Source organism: Melanostigma gelatinosum, assembly GCF_949748355.1.
Source record: "Melanostigma gelatinosum genome assembly, chromosome: 12".
Classification (NCBI taxonomy): domain Eukaryota; kingdom Metazoa; phylum Chordata; class Actinopteri; order Perciformes; family Zoarcidae; genus Melanostigma; species Melanostigma gelatinosum.
The window spans coordinates 22,733,083-22,755,628 of record NC_136645.1 but is presented as its reverse complement, the minus strand read 5'-3'; the positions used below and the strand labels follow the sequence as shown (position 1 = coordinate 22,755,628).

Genomic DNA, 22,546 nt, shown 5'->3' with positions numbered 1-22,546 from the left:
CCCGTTGGCTTTTTCCACCATCGGTTTTGGACGCAGCGATTGTTTTTTTCCCGGAGCTAATGACGAGTGAGCAGTCTCGCTTCTCTCTCGTTAAGAGTTGACGATGTGCCGTACAGGTCGGTCAGCGAGTGATGCGACGTGTTGTTCTTGTTCCTGTGTGGCGTAAACGAGCTTAGAAATGATACGATAACGTGACATCGGATTGGTGCAGGGACTCGCCGCTACCAAAGGCATTTCTGATACTGGTATTAATATCGTAACAACTCTAGTTTGATGATGTGTATGAGCCGCGAGAAGGTCAATGAGTGGTTAAGCTGTTAAAAGGTTTAAGTCCTTGGAGGCAAGACTTTCTTGCTCCCTATCTTAATGATCTTACTCATGTGCAGTTCTGACTCAACCTCAAGGTTCGGAGCCACTGGTGTGTCTGCTCTGTACTGTAGAGCTGATCAGTGGACCATTGGCTGCTGTGGGAGAAAACAACAACAGCTTGAAGTTGTCGTAATGAGACACTATTTGACTGCTGAAAGGTTTCAAAGTCTTTGTATGAAACTGGTCAAATTACATGACAGTGACTCGGAAACAAAATGACATCCGCCGTAAGCAGCTTTAAACCCCATTTTAGCTTTAAAGTAACCTGGACAACGCCACCTCTGGACCGTCAACAAGGTCAAACCAGAATCAAAGTAATCGAGAGGAGAAGGGCTTCAAGCTCTCTCCTATGGCTCTGAACACAGTGGGAGGTTCAGATCATAGTCACATGGATACAGTACTGTTCAGACGACTATCTGCCCAACAGAGGGGGGGGGGAGGGTTACAATATACACAGCAGAGGGAGGGACCAACCACAAGATAGCCATATCTACTGTAGGTATTGAAAGACTATTCACTAACTACCCATTTTGGTAAGGATACAATATTACTATAAGAGACACTTGAATCTTTCAGATTCTGCTGTTTGGTCACAACAGAGAAAATCAAGGCGGGAAACGACAGCTGCCAGACTTTCTTATTTCCCTCGCTCCATCCAGTGTGATGTCATCTTGTCTTATTAAAGGAATTATGGTAGGTAGGTTTCTTTGTTTTTTTTTGTTTTGCGGCTGGGGGGCATTAAAGGCAGTTGAACTGCCCCCGTTGTGCTGGGTGGGTCAGGAGCACATTTTTGGGCTGTTTTTGTTGCCATATGACTGCCCTCCGTTCAACCCCCTAACCCCACCACACTCCTCCTCCGGACCTCCTACTTGTCACTTCCACAGCTGAGTGCTGAGGGTCTGGCCGGAAGCCGGCGGGGGAGCCGCGGGCCAGCCGGCCGCGGGGGCCCCTGACTGGCCACCACTCACAGCCATGCCTGACATCTGCTGGGTCATCTGAGTGAGAAAAGATGGGGGGGGGGAAAGAGCAAGAGAGGGAAGTCACTGTTGAAATACATCAGAGCTGCAGAAGACAGCTGTTGACTCATCCAAGAGGCAGGGGTGGGAAGGAGGGGGGGACTCACCGACCTCTGGCTCAACTCCCTCGCTTTTTACCTTCGACTCCGCTCTTAAAGCCCCCCCCCCCACAGACTTCTCTGCTCCCCTTCTCCGGCCTTATCTATTCTGAATGTTCTTGGGTGCAGCGCTTCTCGTTTATCTGGTCATCTGAGAGCTGGTGGCTGAGTGCGTGCGATGGTATGTGTGTGTGTGTGTGTGTGTGTGTGTGTGTGGTTATGCGTCTTGCAACGTGGAACCGAACGCTCGTTCATCAAGTCACCATTCCATTACGTCTCCCTGCGCAACACACACACACACACACACACTTTGACTGTGTGTGTGTCTCAGTGGTGATTTATGATCTTTCATTAACCTCCCTGATGTCAAGATGCTGACAACAATTTTGAATGCTGATTGCAACCCAACCCCCCCAGCCACCTGTCAATCACAAGGTAGCCCCGCCCTAAAGCATAAACCTCTTTATGGTCTATTTGACTCTAAATGGACCATCATCTACTCAATGAACATCATGCTGTATTGAAGAAGACTTGAGACTATAAACTCATGTTTACTGAGGGAATAAATCAAGTGAGAATAGACTTCTATACAACCAGAGGAGTCGCCCCCTGATGGACATTAGAGAGAATGCAGGTTGAAGGTACTTCTGCATTGGCTGTACTTTATAGACCCAGAGTTTGCCGCCTGGTTATAAGTAGTTATCAGAACAATGCCAACATTCAGGCTTCCTTATGTCACTCAAATACTGCAAATATATTTGGTGACCCTAACAAAACCTTCCGCGACCCCTCCGTGGGTCCCGACCCGTTCTTTGTGAATGCTTAATGTATACTATACTTTACTCCTACATGTGTCACTCACAGCTGGTTCTACATTTTAAACTGACCACACCCCACTGCATCAAAGACTCCCTCCAAATGTTGGGTAATTCATCACACATCTCGTCATTTCTTTGTACTTAGGGACAAGAAAGTGACTTGACAGAATATAACAAAAGAATGACACAGTAACCTTGGTGACCAAACACATTGAATAGTTAATTGAATAGTTTTTTTCTTGTGATTTAAAGAGGCTGAAAGGGGGCGAGGTCATAGATGCACTGAAGAAAATAGCAGTAAATAGTGGAAGACCATATATTAAATGTTTGGACCAGGATAATGGAGGTGTGGAGGGAATGAGATACTTTTATGTGGGTTACTAGATTCACAGTAAACAGGGAAGTGTGCTTCACAAAAGATTAATGTGCAGAGAAACTGGAGAGGAATTACAATCAGCCAGATGTTAAAATGAGTTCATCAATTACGCACCACCTATCTGAGTGTTACCTGGCCCATGCTCCACTGTCCTTGCTGCATGCAGTACATGTTCTGCCCTTGGTTGGCTGGCATCCCGCCCTGCTGCTGCATGCCCACGTAGCCGCCGTTGGGCAGAGCCACGCCGGACATCACGGCCCCTCCGCCCATCATGGTGGCGGTGGTGGGTGGGACGGCTCCGGCCGCTCCTGGAGCGAAACCCTGCGCGGTGAACTGCATCTGAGGCTGTCCCACGTACAATCCTGCTGGTGCAAAGACACGCACACGCACGCACACGCACGCACGCACACGCACGCACACGCACGCACGCACACGCACGCACACACACGCACGCACACACACGCACGCACGCATGCACGCAGGCACGCACGCACACACAGGACGAAAGTCAGTGATTTAAGGCATAAGCCTGGCGAGGATCTCTTGGCTTTGATCTCCATCAGCATCTATTAGGACTCAAAAGAGGACAATAAGGCAGCAGAAAGCCCTTCATGCTGATTTCCATCCCTAATCCTCTACGTATGAGTGTGATCATGCAGCGATACAATCGATGCGTACAAATCTGCTGCCTCCTTTCTGTCACCATTCAGGAAATCGTGTACCGCCACCGCTTTCCCACACACTCCCAGACACGCTCGGGAGGATGCACGTAGCTACATGCGTATGTAGAAACAAATGTCTGCAGTCGTCAGTGTTTACACATAATATCTGTGAGACGAGCGTGAATCTGCTCTTCTGGTTGTGCTGCTGCAGCGGTGGAGATCACAGTAAGTGGACCTGCCTGCTTTTCAGCACGCTGACCTTTCATCTGCCTTCCACAATCCTCCATTTCAATGATGCATCTTTCCTCTGATGGAGGTGTGAAAGTGTGTGTGTGTGTGTGTGTGTGTGCGTGCTCATATGACTGTGTGCCCCCCCGTTTATGAGACACTGTACGTGTGCGATGTTTGTTTGCTGTCTACATTTTATGACACATTTAAGTGGTCTGACCTGCCGGTCCTTCAATTCTAAATACATGGTAGGTGTTGAGGATCCTCGCCTGGAGAGCAAGCATTTATTAGGACCTAATACATCACAGCTGGGGGGCAAGGCCCTCCAAGGGGTCACAAAGTGAACCTGAGGAGCCAGGGAGAGGAAGGAAGAAAACATACCGATATCAGCTATAAATCTGAAGTTTTTACCTTTTCTAAAAAAAAAAAAAACACCTTCCTGGCCAGTTTTTATCTAATTAAACCATAAACGAATCATTCTTTGGTTAAACGCCCAACAACTCATGTACACAATGCAACCTATAACCATGGGGGGGGGACAATAGTGGAATTTATTTTTCCAAAGGGGAGTTGGGTCCCAAGTAAAAAAGATTCATGAAACGGAGACATAAAGCCTCGGGATAACATATAACTTTACTCCAGTTGCAACATTTTCAACTCGAGCAAATACGCCTTTGAACCACCCAGGGCAGAAATGTGTCTTTCCTTTGACTTTATGTGGAATGGCGCTGCCTTTAAACCTCAAATGATTTGTTTGGCCACTTTGGGGGCGACGCAACAAGCTAAACACACAAAAACTGGCATTCTATCCTCGTATAAAGTCGATACGGCGAACGTGGTAGCAACCAGACTTGTGTTGGTCGCCACAGACTCCTGAGGAAAATATCTGGCTCTTTAGCTGCGAAATGCTCCGCTACGTTCACCAACTAGTCACTCACTTTGTCTGTCTTCTGTTTGGTGCAGATAGTATCGTGTAGTGGGTTTAACAGACCCTGTTTTTGGTCAAAATAGCTGATAAGAGTGACCTAAAACACTAAAGTTGAACGCCAAAATGAAACGGGTAAGATGCTACCTGGTGTTGAGGCAGTTTGTCGCACACTGTAGCTGTACACAACAGTATGAAAGATTTGGTTGAGCACGTGAGATGCCAACAGTAGACGTTATGTTACACAGACGTCTTTGCATGTTGGGGTTATTTCCTGCAGTTGAACAGATTAAAGGAGCACAAGTTGAAATCGATTCAAATTAGTTTGGTGTGAACACATTCTAGCCCCGCGGTTCCACATAGATGCTGAATGAGACGATCCAGCTCAACTGACTGGACGTGGACGACAAAGGGTTTAGTGAAAACGCTGCCTGTGTGTGTGTGTGTGTGTGTGTGTGTGTGTGTGTGTGTGTGTGTGTGTGTGTGTGTGTGTGTGTGTGTGTGTGTGTGCACGTCACCTTGCCCTGGAGCAGGCTGTTGCTGGCTCTGCGGCTGACCGGCCACTGAACTGCTGGCATACAGAGACAGGATGGAGTCCTTAGATAGAAGCTTCTTCTTCTCCTCCGCCTTGGTGGTGGTGGTGGTGGAGGTGGAAGAGGAGGCGGAGGAGGAGGTGGAGGGGTCCGCCTGTGGAGGTGCTGTACCGGAGCCGGACTGTCAGTGAGACACAAGGGGGGGGGGGGGGGGGGGGGGGGGGCAGCATGAAATATGTACAGTTTCACCCAAACATATTCTCTATTGCAGAATATACTTGCTCTTGGTCACCTTACACATGGATATAGAACACAGTGCAGATATCCATGTGCCAGTAGAAGGGCTGGGTCATTGTGCTGATCATTTTTTGGCACCAAAAACAATACGTCCCTGGTAGTGACCTGTCAATCACAGTCAGCCCGCCCTAAAGCATACTCCACTTTATGGTCTATTTGACTCTAAACTGGAGAACTTACTGAATGAACATCATGCTGTATCGAAGAAGAAAACTAGAGATTGAGACCATAGACTCATGTTTACAATGTTTACTGAGGGAATAAATCAAGAGAGAAGTGGAGTCATTTTCTCATGAACTTGTGTACAACCAGACTTCTTTTTGCAACCGGAGGAGTCGACCCCCTTCTGGCTATTAGAGAGAATGCAAATGTCTTCAGAACTGGAGGTTGCCGCCTGGTGGGAACCATGCCGTAGCCGTGACTTTGTAAAACACTGCCACCTACACTTTGGGAGAATATCGAATTGCCACAAAGAGAAACCCACACGGAGAATAAAAGGTCCGAACATTGTCCGTGCGGAAAGCATAACCGAGACTTAACGCAGACAAACTGTGCACACAGAACGGGAGTGTATTAAACTCAGACATACTCTGTCAATCAGGGTGAGAAAAGATGAAACAAGACAGTAGAAGCAGGAAAGAGGCGAAGGGAAAAGACAAGAGGAAAAATAAAGGGTGAGAAGCGCAAGAGCTGAATAAAAGGACGGGAGAGAAAAGAAAAACAGAAGAGACAACAGAGGAGAAGCACTGTCACTGTAAGTGAGACAGATGGCTGCTGCAAAGAGAGGTAGACATGAACACACACACACACACACACACGCAGTCTCACTCACATGCCCCTTTTAATTAAAAAAAAACAAAAAACCTTTCAGGCACACAACCATTATGTCTAATGGATGGAGCTGCCAGAAAAGTAACACCTGTTTAAGAGCTATGTACAGGTGTGTGTGTGTGTGTGTGTGTGTGTGTGCGAAGTGAACACAGAGAATGGTGGGAGAACAGGTAAGGCGATAGTCAGCTGGACTTCATGAATAAGATAAGGGTGACTGTGATAAACAGTGGCTTCTGCAACACACACACACTCTCTCTGTTGAATAAACACTTTGAATTCTCTTAGTCACACACAAACACAAGCCTAATACTCAAGTGTGCACACACACACACACACACACACACACACACACACACACACAGCGCTTTGGAAGTGTGTTGTGCTCAACTGCTTAGCAGGCAGTACTGCTCCCCTCCGTCTCTCCCTGCTGACTTCCTTTGACTGGGGGAGGGAAGGAGGTTAGAGGAGAGACAGCGGGAGGAGGGAGGAGACGGAGAGGAGGGAAGGATGAAGAAGAAATGGAGGAGACGGGGACAGTAAGTCAAGAAAAGGTCATGCCTTCTTTGGTATTTAACTGCATTTCCTTCTTTTCTTTTCCTACTTTATCAGTCTTAAAGTAATTTCTTGTTCTCTTTACCCTTCTCTCTGTCATCCCGCTTAGCCATCAAACACAACCTGCTTCCACAAAAGCTTCTACTTTAATCCAATGTTCATGTCAACACAACACAAGCCCTGTTCGGCATGGGGACGCTTTGCTAGGTGTTGGCGGTCTGATGGATTTTGTTCACGCAGTATGCGACAACCACAAGAATACACAAGAAAAGTAGACTTTAGTGGCACAGAATGGACTGAAAGCCATGCCAGTTAGGACTCATTGTGTCAAATAACACCTCAAGATTTGGTACAGCCTAGATATGAAGGATACTCCTGCTCGATGAGAAGAACACTCATAACATTAATCAAAAAATGTCTATTAATTCTAACAATGGATTCAATTACTACATTTAATGTGATGAATGTAGTGACGAACCCACAAAGCATCATCTCTCACTTTGCGGTTCCCCTCAGCTCTACTGAACGTTTGAGCATCTTTAAAGGCAGAATGAGTTGGATTTTCCAAAACACGAATGACGCCTCCCTCAGCCAGCCAAGTTGAAGTTTCATGCATGTCCGTTTTGTGAGGTGACCTTTGACCAAATTTGAAGAAATTCCCTCGAGGTGTTCCGTACATATGGAATGGGAAAGAATGGGTCAAACGTGAGGTCACAGAGACACAGTGACCAAAGAGTGGACACTGGGGTTGGCTTTCACCAGTGAGCACTGTTACCCTTACTGTGGTCAGGGGGGGCCAACTAAGACCCGCATCCGACAGAACCTACTCATTCTGCCTTTGCGCTCATTGTATTTATTTTATGGCTTTACTGTTTTGGTTCAGTCTTATCAAACATGTTTTTATCTGCAGCTAAAAAAAAGCCCAAAAACCTGGAGATCCAAAGAGTCAGATAGTTGGATGAGAAAATAACAGAGCTAGAAAGAGATTGACAATTAAGTGGCCACAAAAAAAATAATCAATGAATGTAGGTTAGATAGAGTTGAAATGGTATTTGTGTTTGATCTAGTGAAGTTACCAAATTTAGAAACAGGTAAACAAACCAACACTCACAGTCAGTTGTATGCACTGCTGCAGTGTGTTTCCTGGTAAAGCGCTCTCTTCCCCTCTCCAGCAGTGATTTCTTTAAGAGCATCATTTTAGAAGTGGGCTGCCAGCTGGAGATAGCTTTGTATGTTGGATGAAGGTAGCATTAGGTCTCTGCCTTCATGTCCATAGGTCTTGCTATAGATACAAAATGAAAAATCTCTACAGCATCAAAGAACTTTGATTTTAGCTGCAATTTGGGACTTAGGTTGTTTTTCAGCATGCACTCAGGAGAACACTTTGGTCCCCCTAATAGGGACAATTATGGCTAGAGCAGCATACGTATCTGGTCAATATATGGTACGAGCTCAACTGTGAGCATATGACTAACATTTTAACAAAATACAACAACAGTCATTGTAGAATGACAATGACTGAGAAACATATTTACTCAGGAAATGGCTTTGCACAAAAGTGCACTGAGATTTTCATTGCAATCACAATCTTTTTGTTTTTAGGGGCTCATTTACTATAAAGCAACTCATTCCGAAGTCAGCCATAGCATAGGGTAGACTGTGTTAAGATGCAACGTTATAATAATAGCCTGATTACTGATGCATGTTACCTTTCATCACCACAATCTTCCTTGCAGCTCGTGTAAATCCCACCTGCTCCTTTTCACAGGCGGAGAATTTCCTCCACAAAGCTGACGAACCTGTGCTAACATATCTCCTCCTGTTATTTGCCCAGTCCTCCCTTAAATGCTAATGCCCTGAGGAGAGAGACCACATAAATATAATTGAAATTCCACTTAAAATTGACATAGCAGGATGGTCAGAGCAGCGGCCATTTTGATGTGTACTGTTGCCATTGTGACCGTCATAGCGGGCCAACTTCCACATAAACTAAACCGACTTACAGCTAGTCACAGACTCACTGAGGTGAGGTTTTGGAGTAATGACTAAAACCATATAGTAAAGTTACGAAGCACAGAGAGTACATGAGTCAACTTTAACAAAGTAATGCTTCATCCGCACAATTTTGTCACAGCATAGGAAAGCACAATGCTATCGCCTGGTGAGTGACAATTTGGTTCGGCTCATTTTCTGTAACCAGTGTAGCCTCAAACCATGGTGGAATTAGCAAGCTAGTTAACTAGCCATCTGCTAGTTAACTAGCATTGGTGGAATTAGTGAGCTAGCTAAGTAACTAGGCGTCTGCTAGTTAGCTAGCGGACATCTGGCTAGTTAGCAGCAGCACCGGGTCTAAAGTCTCACTCCTTACCGTTTCGGAGGACAAGCTACCTAGCTAGCTGGTAGCTATCAGTCTTCGGAGCCAACTTCACTTATTCCTTAATTTCCTCTCCTGACCTGCTCTCTGTCCACTTGCCCCTCTCCCCATCAGTCTACTGGCCCGAACACTTTTCCCTCCCCTAACTTGTCCTTCTGCACCGTGTCTCACCCCTCCCGTCTTACATCCTTCTTTTCCCGCCCTCGACTTCAGGTTCAATGTTTAACCTGTTTAACAACTACATTCTTCTCACTCGTGGGGTGAATGAGAGAGATAGGGGACAAGAAACAGGGAGAAAATGTGCATGTGGGTGAGAGAGCGAGAGAGAGAGGGGGAGGGGATAACACAAATCCACCCCAACAAGACCGTAATCGTATTTTCGTAATTGACGTATTACGAAATTATTAATTCATAAAAAGAAATTCATAACAAAATAAAACTGTACCTGGTTGACAATAACCTCAGATGTTTTATGGACACAATACTAAGGTAGGTCAACTTTCTTATATAGGCGAGAGCTCCCCGATGCCGGTTAATAGCTGCACGAATCAGCAGGCTTCCCCTTTCTCCATGCACCCAGCCTATTCACAGCTGGAAAGCCATATCTGCCTGCTGAATACCAAATTCAGTCCTCTGTGTGTGTGTGTATGTGTGTGTGTGTGTAAGGTTAGGTGGATGTGTATTGACTGTCAGAACTGCGCGTGTACCGCTTGTATGTATAGGAGGGGAAAGGTTGACGCTACAAGTAAATTCATGGAGGTTCCAAATGTTGCGTGTAGGCCAGTAAGGGATCAGGAGATACAGTCACTCTACAGCGGTGGGTTTGGCCCGATGGCGGTCCCACAGGAGGAAAAGGTCACCCAAATCCAAATTTCTTCCTTGCAGAAGTAGAAACTTCCACCTGCCAGTTTGTCAGACATACAATCACACGTTAACCTTCACACCAAGGCAGAGGAGATTATGATCCACACCACTGCGAGTTAACGCCCTTTTCCCTTTAAATGCTGCTGGAAATGTCAGCGCAAGTCTCCACGCTCCGCTGGACATGGCCCAGACAAAGACTGGCAACATGTCTTCCTGGTACAAAAAAACAACAACACTGAACTTTGCCGGAGTTTGAGGGCAACATGCGAGAAACGTCTTCTGACATCTGTGGCGTGTTAATGCAACACAAGTCCCAGCTGTGAGAGCTGCAGCGAAACGCCTTTTTTATTTCCCTGACTGTGGCGGAAACAAACTGTACTCTTTGACATTCAAATATTACATTCTACAAGACAGACAGTGCTGCCGTGGGCGGAGGGCCATGTGAGAGCAGCCTGTCTGCTATCAAACAGCCACTGTGGAGCAATCTGCCCTTGCAGTGTATGAAGTGCTGCGCGGCAGTCAAAGGCTGTAACAGATAGCACAACACTACTGCAGAGATAAATGATCATTATTTTTATTGTTGTGTTATATTCTTCAACACAACAAAGGCCTCTCCATGGATCTCATGTGTAACACACAGTGGTGGAAGTACATTTGTTCTCTATTTCCACTAGTACATTTGAGAGGAGATATATTGAGCTCTTACATCTATTTGACAGCTATAATTACCAGTTTGCAGTTTAGGATTGAATTTAAAAAAAGAAAATAAGCAAAAAAAAAAGAGATAGAATTAAACCAGTGATCTTTTAATAAGTAAAAGTACATGTACGACACAGTTAAAATACTCTGATACAATTAAAAGCTGTGCATTCAAACCCTGATTTAGTAGAAGTACAGAAGTATTATCAGCAGCTGAACTGAAAATAAAACGTATCTATGCTCTCTTCAAAGCCACTACACTCCATTGCCCAAACAGTATAGATATGTTCAACTGTAAGTTCAGTTCCCAATTGGACAATATTCAAAATATAGCGTAGATTTAATCCAACATTGATTTGTTTACGGTGTCTAAAATAGGTTTTGCTGCTGCCCCCGTCCACAGCAGTACATTTCCTTTCTCCTGCTTCTCCAAACTTGGTACTTTTGTATATTAGTACAGCTTCCACTACTGCTGCTGAATACTTGGTGCACTTTTGGTGGTAACAAGTTGGCAGAAATGTGGATAGAACCCCTGTTGTGCAGCATATTGGTAGAACTATTAGCATCGCTGAGCCTCCAAAATGGTTCAAAGGACAGCATGCAATGCATTATGCAGCTCGTGGTGGGTGTGAAATTCCAGTCCTGTCTCTTTGTCCAGCATTGGAAAAAAAAGTGGTAAATCAAAAACTTACTCAGTTTCTCTTAATCACAATTTCTTGCTTTTGCTCTTCACATCACTCGTCTATAGCCCTGCACCTTTATCACCTCAAATGCAAGATTCGTGTTTTAAAGGGGTGAAAAGTTGACTTTTAAAGTCAGTTTATTCAATTAGGGGAGAGAATCTATGCAGGATCTGAATCGTTTCAATGTTCTTGTTGACTAAACGATTGTATGCAAGGGCATCTTTGTAAAAAGTTATTTTTTTACTGGTCTTTAAAGAAATTCCAAAAAGAAAAGAAGAAATTCCCTGTTTTCCCGTGGCGCTGTACACCAGCATGGTCTTGGCTGCGTTTGAATTTATGCGCATTTTTTGTGAGCATAAATCGAGGATCATAAATGACTCTCAGAAATGCTTGTACATTATGTCTGATTTGTGCATGTAATTGTACATACCTAACATTGAAGGAGTGTATAAGAGGAGCGGAAGAGGACATACGATGGGTAAGGAGGAGAAGAGGAACAGGAGAAGCACTCTGTGCACAGATTCAAGGAAAATATATGTGCGTGAGAGAATTAATGGTGAGTGACAGTAGAGAGAGGGAATTGAAGTGGAAGGACAGGGGCGAGGGAAGACGTACGGATAATAATGGAGCGCAGCAACTGTGGAGAAAAGAAGTGAGTCTAGGCAGAGCAAAGGTAGACCAATACAGGAGGATATCAAACCATGTTGTGGTGAAGCAATGTGAATACGTTGTATTACTTGTGTACTGTAAAGTTACTGTAGCCTTATGAAAAAGAAGTAATTTCAAGCTGATTGATGAACTCCATTAATGGGTGCAGCGTTGTTTTCAGGACAATTACAACGGGAGAGTGAGAGTTGAATTCTTTAAATCTAAACTGGACAAACGAGATTGCAATCGACTGCTTTTCCATTTTGCAGTTAAAGGGTAAAAGTGTTCCTCATAAAAAAGGATTTACATGGGTAGAGATATTAGGAGGCCCAGAAGCTGCTGTTACTTTTGCTACACCTGCCAAAGCTTTCCAATCAATCAGCGCACGCATGCAGTTTCCAATGAAAATGCTGATAACGCAAATGTCCCACTCAAAGTGCGTGGCAATCAGTGAAACAGTGGGCTCAGCTCTTTACCTACCTATCTAATTAAACATGAAGTTGGCTGCAAACTCTGTTTCTGTTTTAATAATGTATTCAAGCCGGCTCTTATGATAATAAGAACCATGAGAAAGGCTCTCAGCATTGTATTTGATGGCAACAAGCATGGAATCATTATAACTGAGCACGTTGAAGCAAAAGATGAACAGGTCACCTCACCGACCTATGTATAAGACATGGGAGTAACAGAGCAGCATTGTTCTTGTATTCCATGGTTAAGCTAGGAGACCTGTTATGATCCACTATTTTAAGGTGGCAACCATGGGTCTGAAAAGTGAAGCAAATACTTAAGTGCCTTTAATTTGCATTCTCTCTAATGGCCATCAGGGGGCATTTTCATGCACTTCTGCATTATTAAGCAGCTAGTTATACTGGAACTTGAGAAGAAGTCTGAGGATCCCAGTGGTAACTAGAAAATGCATTTCCTGCTGAAAATGCGTTGGAATGCTGAAAGCTGAAATGAATCTCAAAAACATTGCTGAAAATAGATATCCAATTTTAAAACAATTGCAAAAAGCTTAATAATTCAAAAAGTTGAAAGATTACAAATATGAAGTTATATCACCCCTCTCCTGAAAGAGCTGAACATTTTGATATTCGAATGGTTTCTGTAGCTTAAAAGAATTCCAGCGGGAGTAATATTTGTTGTAGTATTGTAGAAGTTGTAGGAGAAGTATTATTCGCAGTATAAGTATTAGTAGCATTTGAATAAGTACTAGTTGTAGCAGTAGTGATATTTATATATAAGTTATAGTCGAAGTATTAGTAATTAGAAGAAGTAGTAGAAGTAGTAGTATCAGTAGTCATAGTAATAGCTGTAGTGGTGGTCGTAGTATTTAATATAACAGTAGTAGTAGTAGAATAAGTAGTAGTAGTAGCAGTAATAGTAAAGTCAGTTTTTGAAGTAGCAGTAGTAGGAGTACTAGTAGCAGTTGTACTAATAGCTGTAGTAGTATTAGTACTGGTAGTAGCAGGAATAGCAGTATTAGCAGTTGTGGTATAAGTAATAATAGTAGTGGTAGTGGTAGTAATAGCAGGAGACATAATCATCATGTTTGACACACATAAACAGAGGTTATTAAATTACAGGCTTCATCACAAGCAGTTCAGTTAGAATTCACTCTCTGGGGCTTTTATTTTGAAATGGGGTGTGGGGTGTGGGGGAGACGGGGAGAGGAGACAGAATCATAATGTTAGATAAACACAAACCGGTTATTAAATGACAGGCTCATCACAAGCATTTCAGTTAGGATTCATTCTGTGGGGCTTTTATTTTAAAATGGAGTGTGTGTGTGGGGGGGGGGGGTGGAGGAGGGGGGAAAGATATAGAAATGGGGTACCATAGTTGTTCTGTGGAAGATGTTTTAACATTGGTCTCTATGGAGCAGAAAGTTGGTTTTCCTCTCAATTTACGGCTTCTGTGTCAAATGTGGAAATCTGTGGGATTCCACAGTAATTTTTCTACGACAAGGACAATATTAGCTACTTCTACATCCAGAAATTATGCATGAAGAGTGAAGATTGTAGACACAGTGGCAAAACACAAATGTTTTTTTCACAAGAATCTCAAGCTGCTCTTCACTCTAGCGGTGACATCACGCACTCTAAGCTGTGCAATACACACTCATTATAAAGTCAGAAAAGGGCTGAAAAATCATAAAAGTTAAATTGCTGCAGTTCAAAAAGTTTAAAAGATTTCGGAAAGCTGAATTACGCGGCAACATTTTTAAGTTGAAATGGTGTCTGTAGCTGAAAGTATGAGGAAGTTGAAGGATTTGAAAGTTGAAGAAGTTTAAGAGGATTTGAAAATCTTCTCCATAGACATCCCATTCAAAAAAAAGTTGCAAAAAGCTTAATAATTCAAAAAATGTAAAGGTTGGAAATAGAAAAAGTCATAGCAGAGATGAGCTGAAGGAGCTGAACATTTTGATAGTTGAACGGTTTCTGTACCTTAAAAAATTAAGAAGAAGAAGAGTTTCAAAAAAAGGGGGACGGAAGAAATAGTGGAACTAGAAAAAGCATTTCCTGCTGAAAATGTGTTGGAATGCTGAAAGCTGAAATTAATCGCAAAAACATTGCTGAAAATAGATATCCAATTCAAAAACAAATTGCAAAAACCTTAATAATTCAAAGAGTTTAAAGATGACAAATATGAAAAGTCATATCACACACTTTCTCCTGAAAGAGCTGAACATTTTGATATTTGAACAGTTTCTGTGGCTTAAAAAAATTCATCAGTGGTGATATTTGTAGTAGTATAAGTTTCTTCTTTATCACCTGAATAGAAGTGTGCAACTGCATCATGGATGCATCTACCGAGTTTTTACACGTGTCCTCATTTCCAGCCGAGTCGAGGTCAAAGGCCACGCTTTGGGGCACCACAAAACTCAACGCTGCTCCTTGAAAATGTTTAATTCAACCAGCCGTACTCGCTCCGTTGAGACTAGCTGCTAAAGGAGTGACGGAAGGAAGGAAAAATGAGTGAGGACAAATATCTGAAAACACAGTCAAGAATGCCATCAGTTGTTTTTCAGTTATTTTACAATTTGTTTTCCTCTCTCTTCTTTTTCAAACACCCAGTTTTGTTTTGTTTACCCAGAAAATAAAGGTCATCCAATATGGCTGCTGACACACAACTCCATCTAGGCTCTTTCCAGCATTCCATCAATATATTTTCAAATATCTGTGATTTTGTTGTCAACTTTTTAATAAAGTAAATAAGTAGCACAATTCATAAGACTAGCTTATAAACCAGGCATGTATGTGAATATGTATTGAACAAGGTTAGTTTGTACCAAGACTGATGACAAACGTAAGAGTGTTTTTCTTCCAACACTTAACGATCAGATGAAATGTTGCAGCTGTTGTCGTTAGTTGTTGAGATCCTTTTAGGGTTCGTTTATTCAAACCAGTCGGAAACATTAACGTCTACGCTAGCTTTCGACAGAGAAGAACTGTCACATTTAGCTGACATTGAGAAAGATACAAATGACATACTGAGAGTACCGTTACTCACAAATTTTAAGATATAATCATGCTCTGACAAATGGCGTATTTATTTATAAAAGCGACATACCTTCCATGTATGGTACTAACAAACTTTGTTGACTGACATCTGACATTACAGTTCGCTAAAAGTAAGCTATGTTTTGCACATTCTACGTAGACGTTGGACTCATTTTATACATTATATTAGGCTAACTTAACAATTTTGGTTTACAGGCTATACCTGATCAAAGAAAGTCACATATCGAACCAGACATCTTGTACTCAAAGATTTAGTATGACACATTAATTGGTTGAGTTTTGCTTACTTTGCATTTTGTAGCCAGGTTAGCAGGCTAGTCGGGTTAGTTCTCTCTCCAACTGTTCGCAGTGATATTTGTTTATTAAATTGACAGGGTAGAATTTCTATTATTCTCCAGTCTGGAGCCCAACGTGAATTTTGAATAGTTGTGAGAGAATCCTACGCTACACTACACGGACAGTTAACGTAACGATGGCCTGCCTTGGTTGGCGCTAGCTGCTATTAGCCTGTCTCGAACGATTCCGTCGTGACGCCCTTTCCGGTCATTTCGCTGTCATTTTCTTCGGCGATCGCCAACCAAACGTAAATAATATTAATTCATACATATCAAATAATCTATGTGTCAAATTTCATGAATATATATGGACGTTTATATGTCTAAATACTATAGGAAAGTGACTTTGATGAGAGAAAGCAGAAAGAACGCTCGGGCGACGCCAAAACAGCTCAAATGGAAATTAAGGAGCTTTTATTGCATCATTTGGAGTTGTTGAAGCGTGATATCTTATTGTGAAGGACAGAACTACGGTCCCGGATGTGTTGACAGCATTGATGGTCATTTTTGCGACCCTGGAACAAGCGAATATCCCCGAAAAACCAGCAGCAGCCAGTGTTTACAACGAGGATAGAAGTTCGTACGGATTAGGCCAAGAGCAGTGCACGGCTAATTCACCGGTGTTAGCATCGTTTTAACGACTCTGGTAAAGGCAAAGCTAACTGTAATAATTACAACAACATTTCGTTTGAAAGGTACGAAGTTAAACTCCGTTACACCCATAAAATGACGCTAACTGCGCTGCACTCTGGCTGCTTAGCTAACGTTAGCTCCCCAGAGCGATAAGATGAGTTGCTTTACAGCCCTCAATAGTGGATGTTCTGATTCAGAGCTACAGTATGAACACAATTAGCTTTAAAAAATTGTTAAATGTTTGAGATTCTATTCACTTTACAACAGTTTACAGCAATTTACAATCAATCACTGACAAGCTAGCTCTCCGAAAATGATGCAAGGCAAACAGCTAGATAGTTGACGTGGGTAAACCCTCGTCTCAACGGCATTTAAGTATCCTCCTCTCTATCTTATCAAACATCAAAATGTTAAACGGTGCTTCTTCCTCGTTAAAACTATCTTTGGCCGAACAGAATGAACACAGTCAGCAGCACGCACATAAACCAGAACACATCAGAGTTTCTTTCTTTTTTTACAGTTTGGTGACAGTCGTCATTTTAATCCTGCAAAATTGTGGGTCGGCATCTCAAGCTTTCACCTCTTACAGCTTGTTAATGATGTAAGATTGAATTACAATCCCAGCCATTGAAATTTCGACATTGCCTTTTCAATCTCCTATCTCCTGATGTACTGCTTTAAATCTTCTCTTTGCTTCTCCTTGTTTGATTTATTACTTCTAAATTTGGAATTTTTCAGGGCTGTGACAAAAAGCAAGTGTTTTGTGCGTGTAGTCCTTCCCCATAACACTGTTTACCCATGGGATATTTGGTCAGTTGCATTATGTTAAAAGTAGGTAAGTGGCAGGTTTAAAAATGTATGGTATTGCTTGTTCTAAATTCTATATTTGGGTTGCATATTGGAACTGGACTCCGCTACGTAGATTGGAAGTACCTTAAAGAAGTATCAGACACAAGCAGCGAAATGCATTATTATTGCTATATTCTAAAACATTACCACTACAACTCTTCCACAGGTGGGAACCTGCTCTCTTCATTGTTGCAGTTCGCCATTATTCCTCTTTCTGATAGCGCCACACTCTCGCTCTCTCTCTTTCTGAAAGACACTGGTCAAATCATCTATAAAGGAGAGTCTATGACAGTTTGCTTTGATATGATCCTCAGAGAGTCCGTCTCTGCACGAATAAGGGAATTGGCTTGTTTGCGAATATGCCTGCGTTTGCATCATGGGAGTCCTTGCAGATTCCCCGTGTTGCAGTCTGCCTGTGGTGATAAGCAGCTGATGAAAGCTTGTGACTGTGTGTGTGTGTGTGTGTGTGTGTGTATTTGTTACCTGCTGTGTGTTGTTGGAAGAGGGGAGAGGGTTGGAGACCATTGGTCCAAAGATGTCCAGTTCATCGCTGATTGGTGCAGCACCACCCGAGCCCCTCCCACCATCCTCTGGGGCATCTGAGAGAGAGAGAGAGTGGGAAAAAGAGAGAGGGAAAGAAAGAGAGAGAGAGAGAATACATTTGAAATTTGAATACATTTTTCTCATGGCACATATTTCTCTGTACTGAAAAAAAAATTCACACAACATTTAACCTGCTGCTTTAAAGTATAATAATTACAAAGGGAGTAAAGTCAGAAATGGAGTGAAGAGAGAATGCACTGACACACGTAGGAAGAATTCAATCTGACCATTACGTGCATACGCAAGGGTATTTATACAATTTAAGCATTTTCAAAACACCTCGCAGAGCTCAATTTAAAATGACCACACTTGATAATTGGAACATCCTCAAGAAAAATTCTTATGACTGCACTCATTCAGTACTTTGCTTCACCCTGAAAATGATTTCATTCACGCTTCTCCATTTGCCCCTGGAAAAGTAACTGTGTGTAGCTGCAAAGATATTTGACAATGTGTCACCCAGCTGGTTTAGTGTTGTGTGTCTGTATTTCATTTCAGTTGGATTAACAAGAGTCTAACATTGAACAACTCTAAAATGTCCGAGAGCTCCAAGAGCTCCAAAACTCTGAGAATGAATACACCCTTTTAACAGCAGACATTTTGAGATGTGGTTGCAGAAAGGGCAACAATAATTACTGATTGCTGCATTCTATTTCGGTGAGCCAGTTCCAAGGCACTGGTATTGTGCTTGCTTGACTCTCTGGCATAGCTTACTGTTGCATCCATATGGAACGGAGCCATGGTTATTGTTATTCGTTGCGTCTTTGTGTTTCCTGCTCTGACAAGTCAGAACGTCTGCTGTGAATGGTTCTATTGTCCGTGCTGGCTCACTGACATGGCCCGTCTAGGACACAGACTTGGAACAGAGCCATCATTAATGAGATTATCAACAACTGTTTTTTGTCTTTCTACCGAAGTACACCTGCAACCGCATCACCGCAAAGCATTTACAGATGGAGGTGAGCTGTAATGTTAGCTAGCTCAGCGGTGCTACGTGAGCTAGCAGTGACAAATATAGATGCATCCTACGGTCGATATATCTCCAACACTGCAACTCACACCAAAAAAAGAATCTGGATCGCTAAATAGCACTCCAGGTCAGAGGAAAGATAGTGTGTAGTTGTGATTTTGGGGGTGGACTGCTCTGATACACTACCCCTTGACTTACAGGATAGTTTACCATATTGTAATTTTACAACTTAAATTGATATTATAGTCTGTTCATGGAGTTCGATATTTACTTTTAAAAAGTCCAACCTTTTGAGAAATACTTGTATTTTGCTTTCCCAGAGTGAGATGTGGGGATCAATCGATATCGATCTCCCAATCTGTGTGTTATGCACAGAACCGGGATGTGGTTAGCCGAGCTTAGCACGAATTGGGTGGGTGTAGTCTCTTGTTCAGCTCAGAAATGATATATTATATATATAAATTATAAATATGGCTGATCTTTAAGCAGTTTAAAACTACAGTATGGAAAAAAACAGCACACACTGTACAGCCATCTGAGAGACAGCAAGAGAGAGACGGTGATGGAGAGGCAGACAGAGGGGAGGAGAGGGAGTGTGTGAAAGGGAAGAGTGTGTGTGTGTGTGTGTGTAAGAGCCAGCAAGCAGCAGAGGTCATTTATATAACCACAGTGCTGAAACATCCATAATTTAGCCCTTTTAAAGTGTGAACAAGACTGAGCTCCTTTAGCCAGACAGCAGGGTTACAGGGAAAGCCATTCACTGTAAGAAGGCTGGCAAAGACCACTCACCATCCTTCTGAACCACTTACCAAAACTAATTTTCAACTATTTTGACGGAAACATCTTCCGCCCTAATAATTAAACATTTTTGCTCTCCATCCATCTTGTGATGCATTTAAGCTGACCCGAGGCTATATGAATAAATTGGCTTTCATTTTGGTAGTTAATTCACCTTGTAAATTGCTGCTTGAAGCCTATTATGATTATTACTTTAGGGGCCGACAAGAATGACGGGTGCCATTCCTCCATCACATTGCCACGTTTTCAAATAGACGAGAGAAAAAATAGGATTTCAATTACCCTCTTACCACTCTACTACCCCCCCCCCCCCCCCCCCTTACAAAAAGCTCATTCACTCATTGCCATGGAAATGAGCCGCAGGGAGAAAAAAAGCGGCCATCATCATCATGACTGCCATGTCGGGCAATGAGCCCACCGTCCTTTTATTACGGGATGGAGCCGCTTCTTGAGAGCGCTCTCAGCTTCACCATGGAAACAGACCCGCGGTTCAGGGTGGAGGGCTGGCTGGTGTTTTATAAGCACCCCGAACCCCTTTGCCCAGAGTACATTTGCGCAAACACACACACACACAGCTTCCCAGTATCTTCAATGAATACAGCGACCTCATTCAGCAGTGGGAGGCTGTCACATTAGGACTTGGCTGCCGCAAAAGGGGGTAAAATATCAGACTCGATTAAGCCCTGCGTTGATTCGAATGCAATATCCTGATTAGATTTCTCACAAACACGTTTGAAATTTGTTTTTTTTCATCCACCCTGTTGACTAGGAAAATTAACGGGTCTTTGAAGTGTTGGTACCCAAAAAAAGTATGAGAATTCAGCCCACTTGAACAATTATGTAACCAGTGAGAATTTCAAGCAAACAAACTTGCGGACAAATTACTTTGCAGTCACGTCTGCACAACGTGAGCAGCTGCCCTGCGGGCCCAGACGGCCAGTGGCCCCAGTTTCACTGCACATCATCAATTGATTTGAGCAATTTGATGAATTGCTAAATTCAATTTGCAGCACTAATCAACTAAAGCAGGTTCTGCATGATTACTTTATCGTGTGGCCCTGTCATGTATGTTCTAACACTACTAACTTCATCACAATAGTTAATGTTAATATTAAGTTAATATTCCTAAACTTGGCAATGTTGTTGTAATGAATGTAGTGGTGTTTCTTCAAAATATCACAAAACATTGTTCTCCTTTCACCATTAATGGCATTAATGGTGAAAGCAGTTTTTCAGGTCTGTGATTTATAAAGATAGTTGACTGAACCTCTTAACTTTAAAGTTCAAGAGTTAATCCTTCCTTTGTCTTGTTGACGGGTAAACAACAAAACGGTGCTACACAGCCAACATCTGGTAACGAGTGGTGATGATACAGCCTTGTTAAACAACCCGGCTAAGACCATACTCGTCAAATACAAACGATTGGTCGGGGCGGGTGGATAGTTCAAACAAACACAGGACTTTCAGACCGCTGTTCCTTCGAGTAACTCTTTCATTGTTGCACTGAGAAATTAGTCAAATCAATACTTTATGTGTGAAGCCTAAAAATAAACAGAAATGCAGCTTAGTTTTGATACTATGGAGCAATGTTGTCACGATTTGGCCGCTGTTATGTTTGTATCGTGAAATGCGTACAAGGACGGGCAACATGATACACGTTCCTGTCACCAGTTTCCCACTGATCCCTGACCAACAGTTGGTGCCAGAAATGGTTCAAGAAGCACAGCAATGCGCAGACAAAGAAGACTGCTGGCGAGAACACATGGACGTAAACAGTGCATGATGAAAATATTTGAAATAATGGGCTTTGCAAATGTAGCCCATTTAGCGTCTTAGCATGTTGAGCATCATTGTTTTGGCGCACACAACTCATTTTCTCCCATTTTTCCTTTCTTTGAAAAAATATCACTATGTTTGATCATGCATTTAGAAAAGGTTTGGAATAAGATAAGTCAATGGAAACAACAACTGAGCAAGAAAGATGTCCTGTCACTGGTAGCAACAATACAATTTGTCTTTCACCCAATTAACAATATCAAGAGAAAGAGTAACCCAAATATTTCAACCGGTGGTAAAGATGCGACCAAAGCAAGGACAGCTGCTGCTAGAATAGAGACAACATGGGGGAAGAATCCTGTTTACTCTCTCCGTCTAGACTCAAGTGTCAATTCGGCGTGTCAGGAACATTACAGCAGGGAAACGCAGAGGTGGAAGTGAAAGGGACATGGAGACAGAAACAAACAGACAGGGGTGCTCCATCAATAGACGGTTTTATGAATTATTTCAGTGGCTCCTGAAGAGATCTATTTTTGGCGGGATGGAGCATCTCTGAGAGAGCATTCATCATCAGGGGACAGCAAAGCTAAAAAAAACTAAAACCTGAAATAAATACATAGTGTAGCAACCCTGTAAAGTGGGTTTGCCGGTTCTGTGTCGGGAGCTAGTGATTGTGGGGTTAGACCGGAACCGGAAGGAGAGTTGTTGTTGTTGTGTAACACACTGTAGTAGTTCGACGACTCGGAAATAAGAGTGACGGTTGTGATGAATAAACCTATTGAAAGGACCCTGTCTCCGACTCTGTAAGTGGAACATTACAATACATTTAGTTGTAATATTGCTGTGGGGAAAATACAGCCTTTAAATGATGATAGATAATCATAGAAATATAAAAGCAAATATGTTTGGCAAACCAAGGCGATAAAAGCAAGGACGGAGAGAATTTGTGTAAAAATGCGTATCTGGTCTCACAATATTGTTGATGCTTTCATTCCAGCACAGCCTGCTAAACTGAATTAGACTGAACAGAGGAGTTGACAAAAAACAGAGAGTAAAGTAACCAGAGACACGGTTGGATGGAT

General features: G+C 42.7%; 1 protein-coding gene across 2 annotated transcripts in view; it reads right to left on the bottom strand.

Moving 5' to 3' along the window:
• Positions 1–794: 794 nt before the first annotated feature.
• The window catches only part of LOC306785440 (stromal membrane-associated protein 1-like), a 110,056-nt gene continuing 88,304 nt past the window's right edge, over positions 795–22,546 (bottom strand). For both annotated transcript variants that reach the window (XM_079279816.1, XM_079279817.1), the window contains exons 7-10: positions 17,801–17,916; positions 5,011–5,206; positions 2,810–3,039; positions 795–1,364 (exon numbers count right to left, since the gene is read on the bottom strand). In XM_079279816.1, the coding sequence (XP_079135942.1) occupies positions 1,242–1,364; positions 2,810–3,039; positions 5,011–5,206; positions 17,801–17,916 (665 nt within the window). In that variant the 3' untranslated portion in view covers positions 795–1,241. The remainder of the gene's footprint in view (positions 1,365–2,809; positions 3,040–5,010; positions 5,207–17,800; positions 17,917–22,546) is intronic.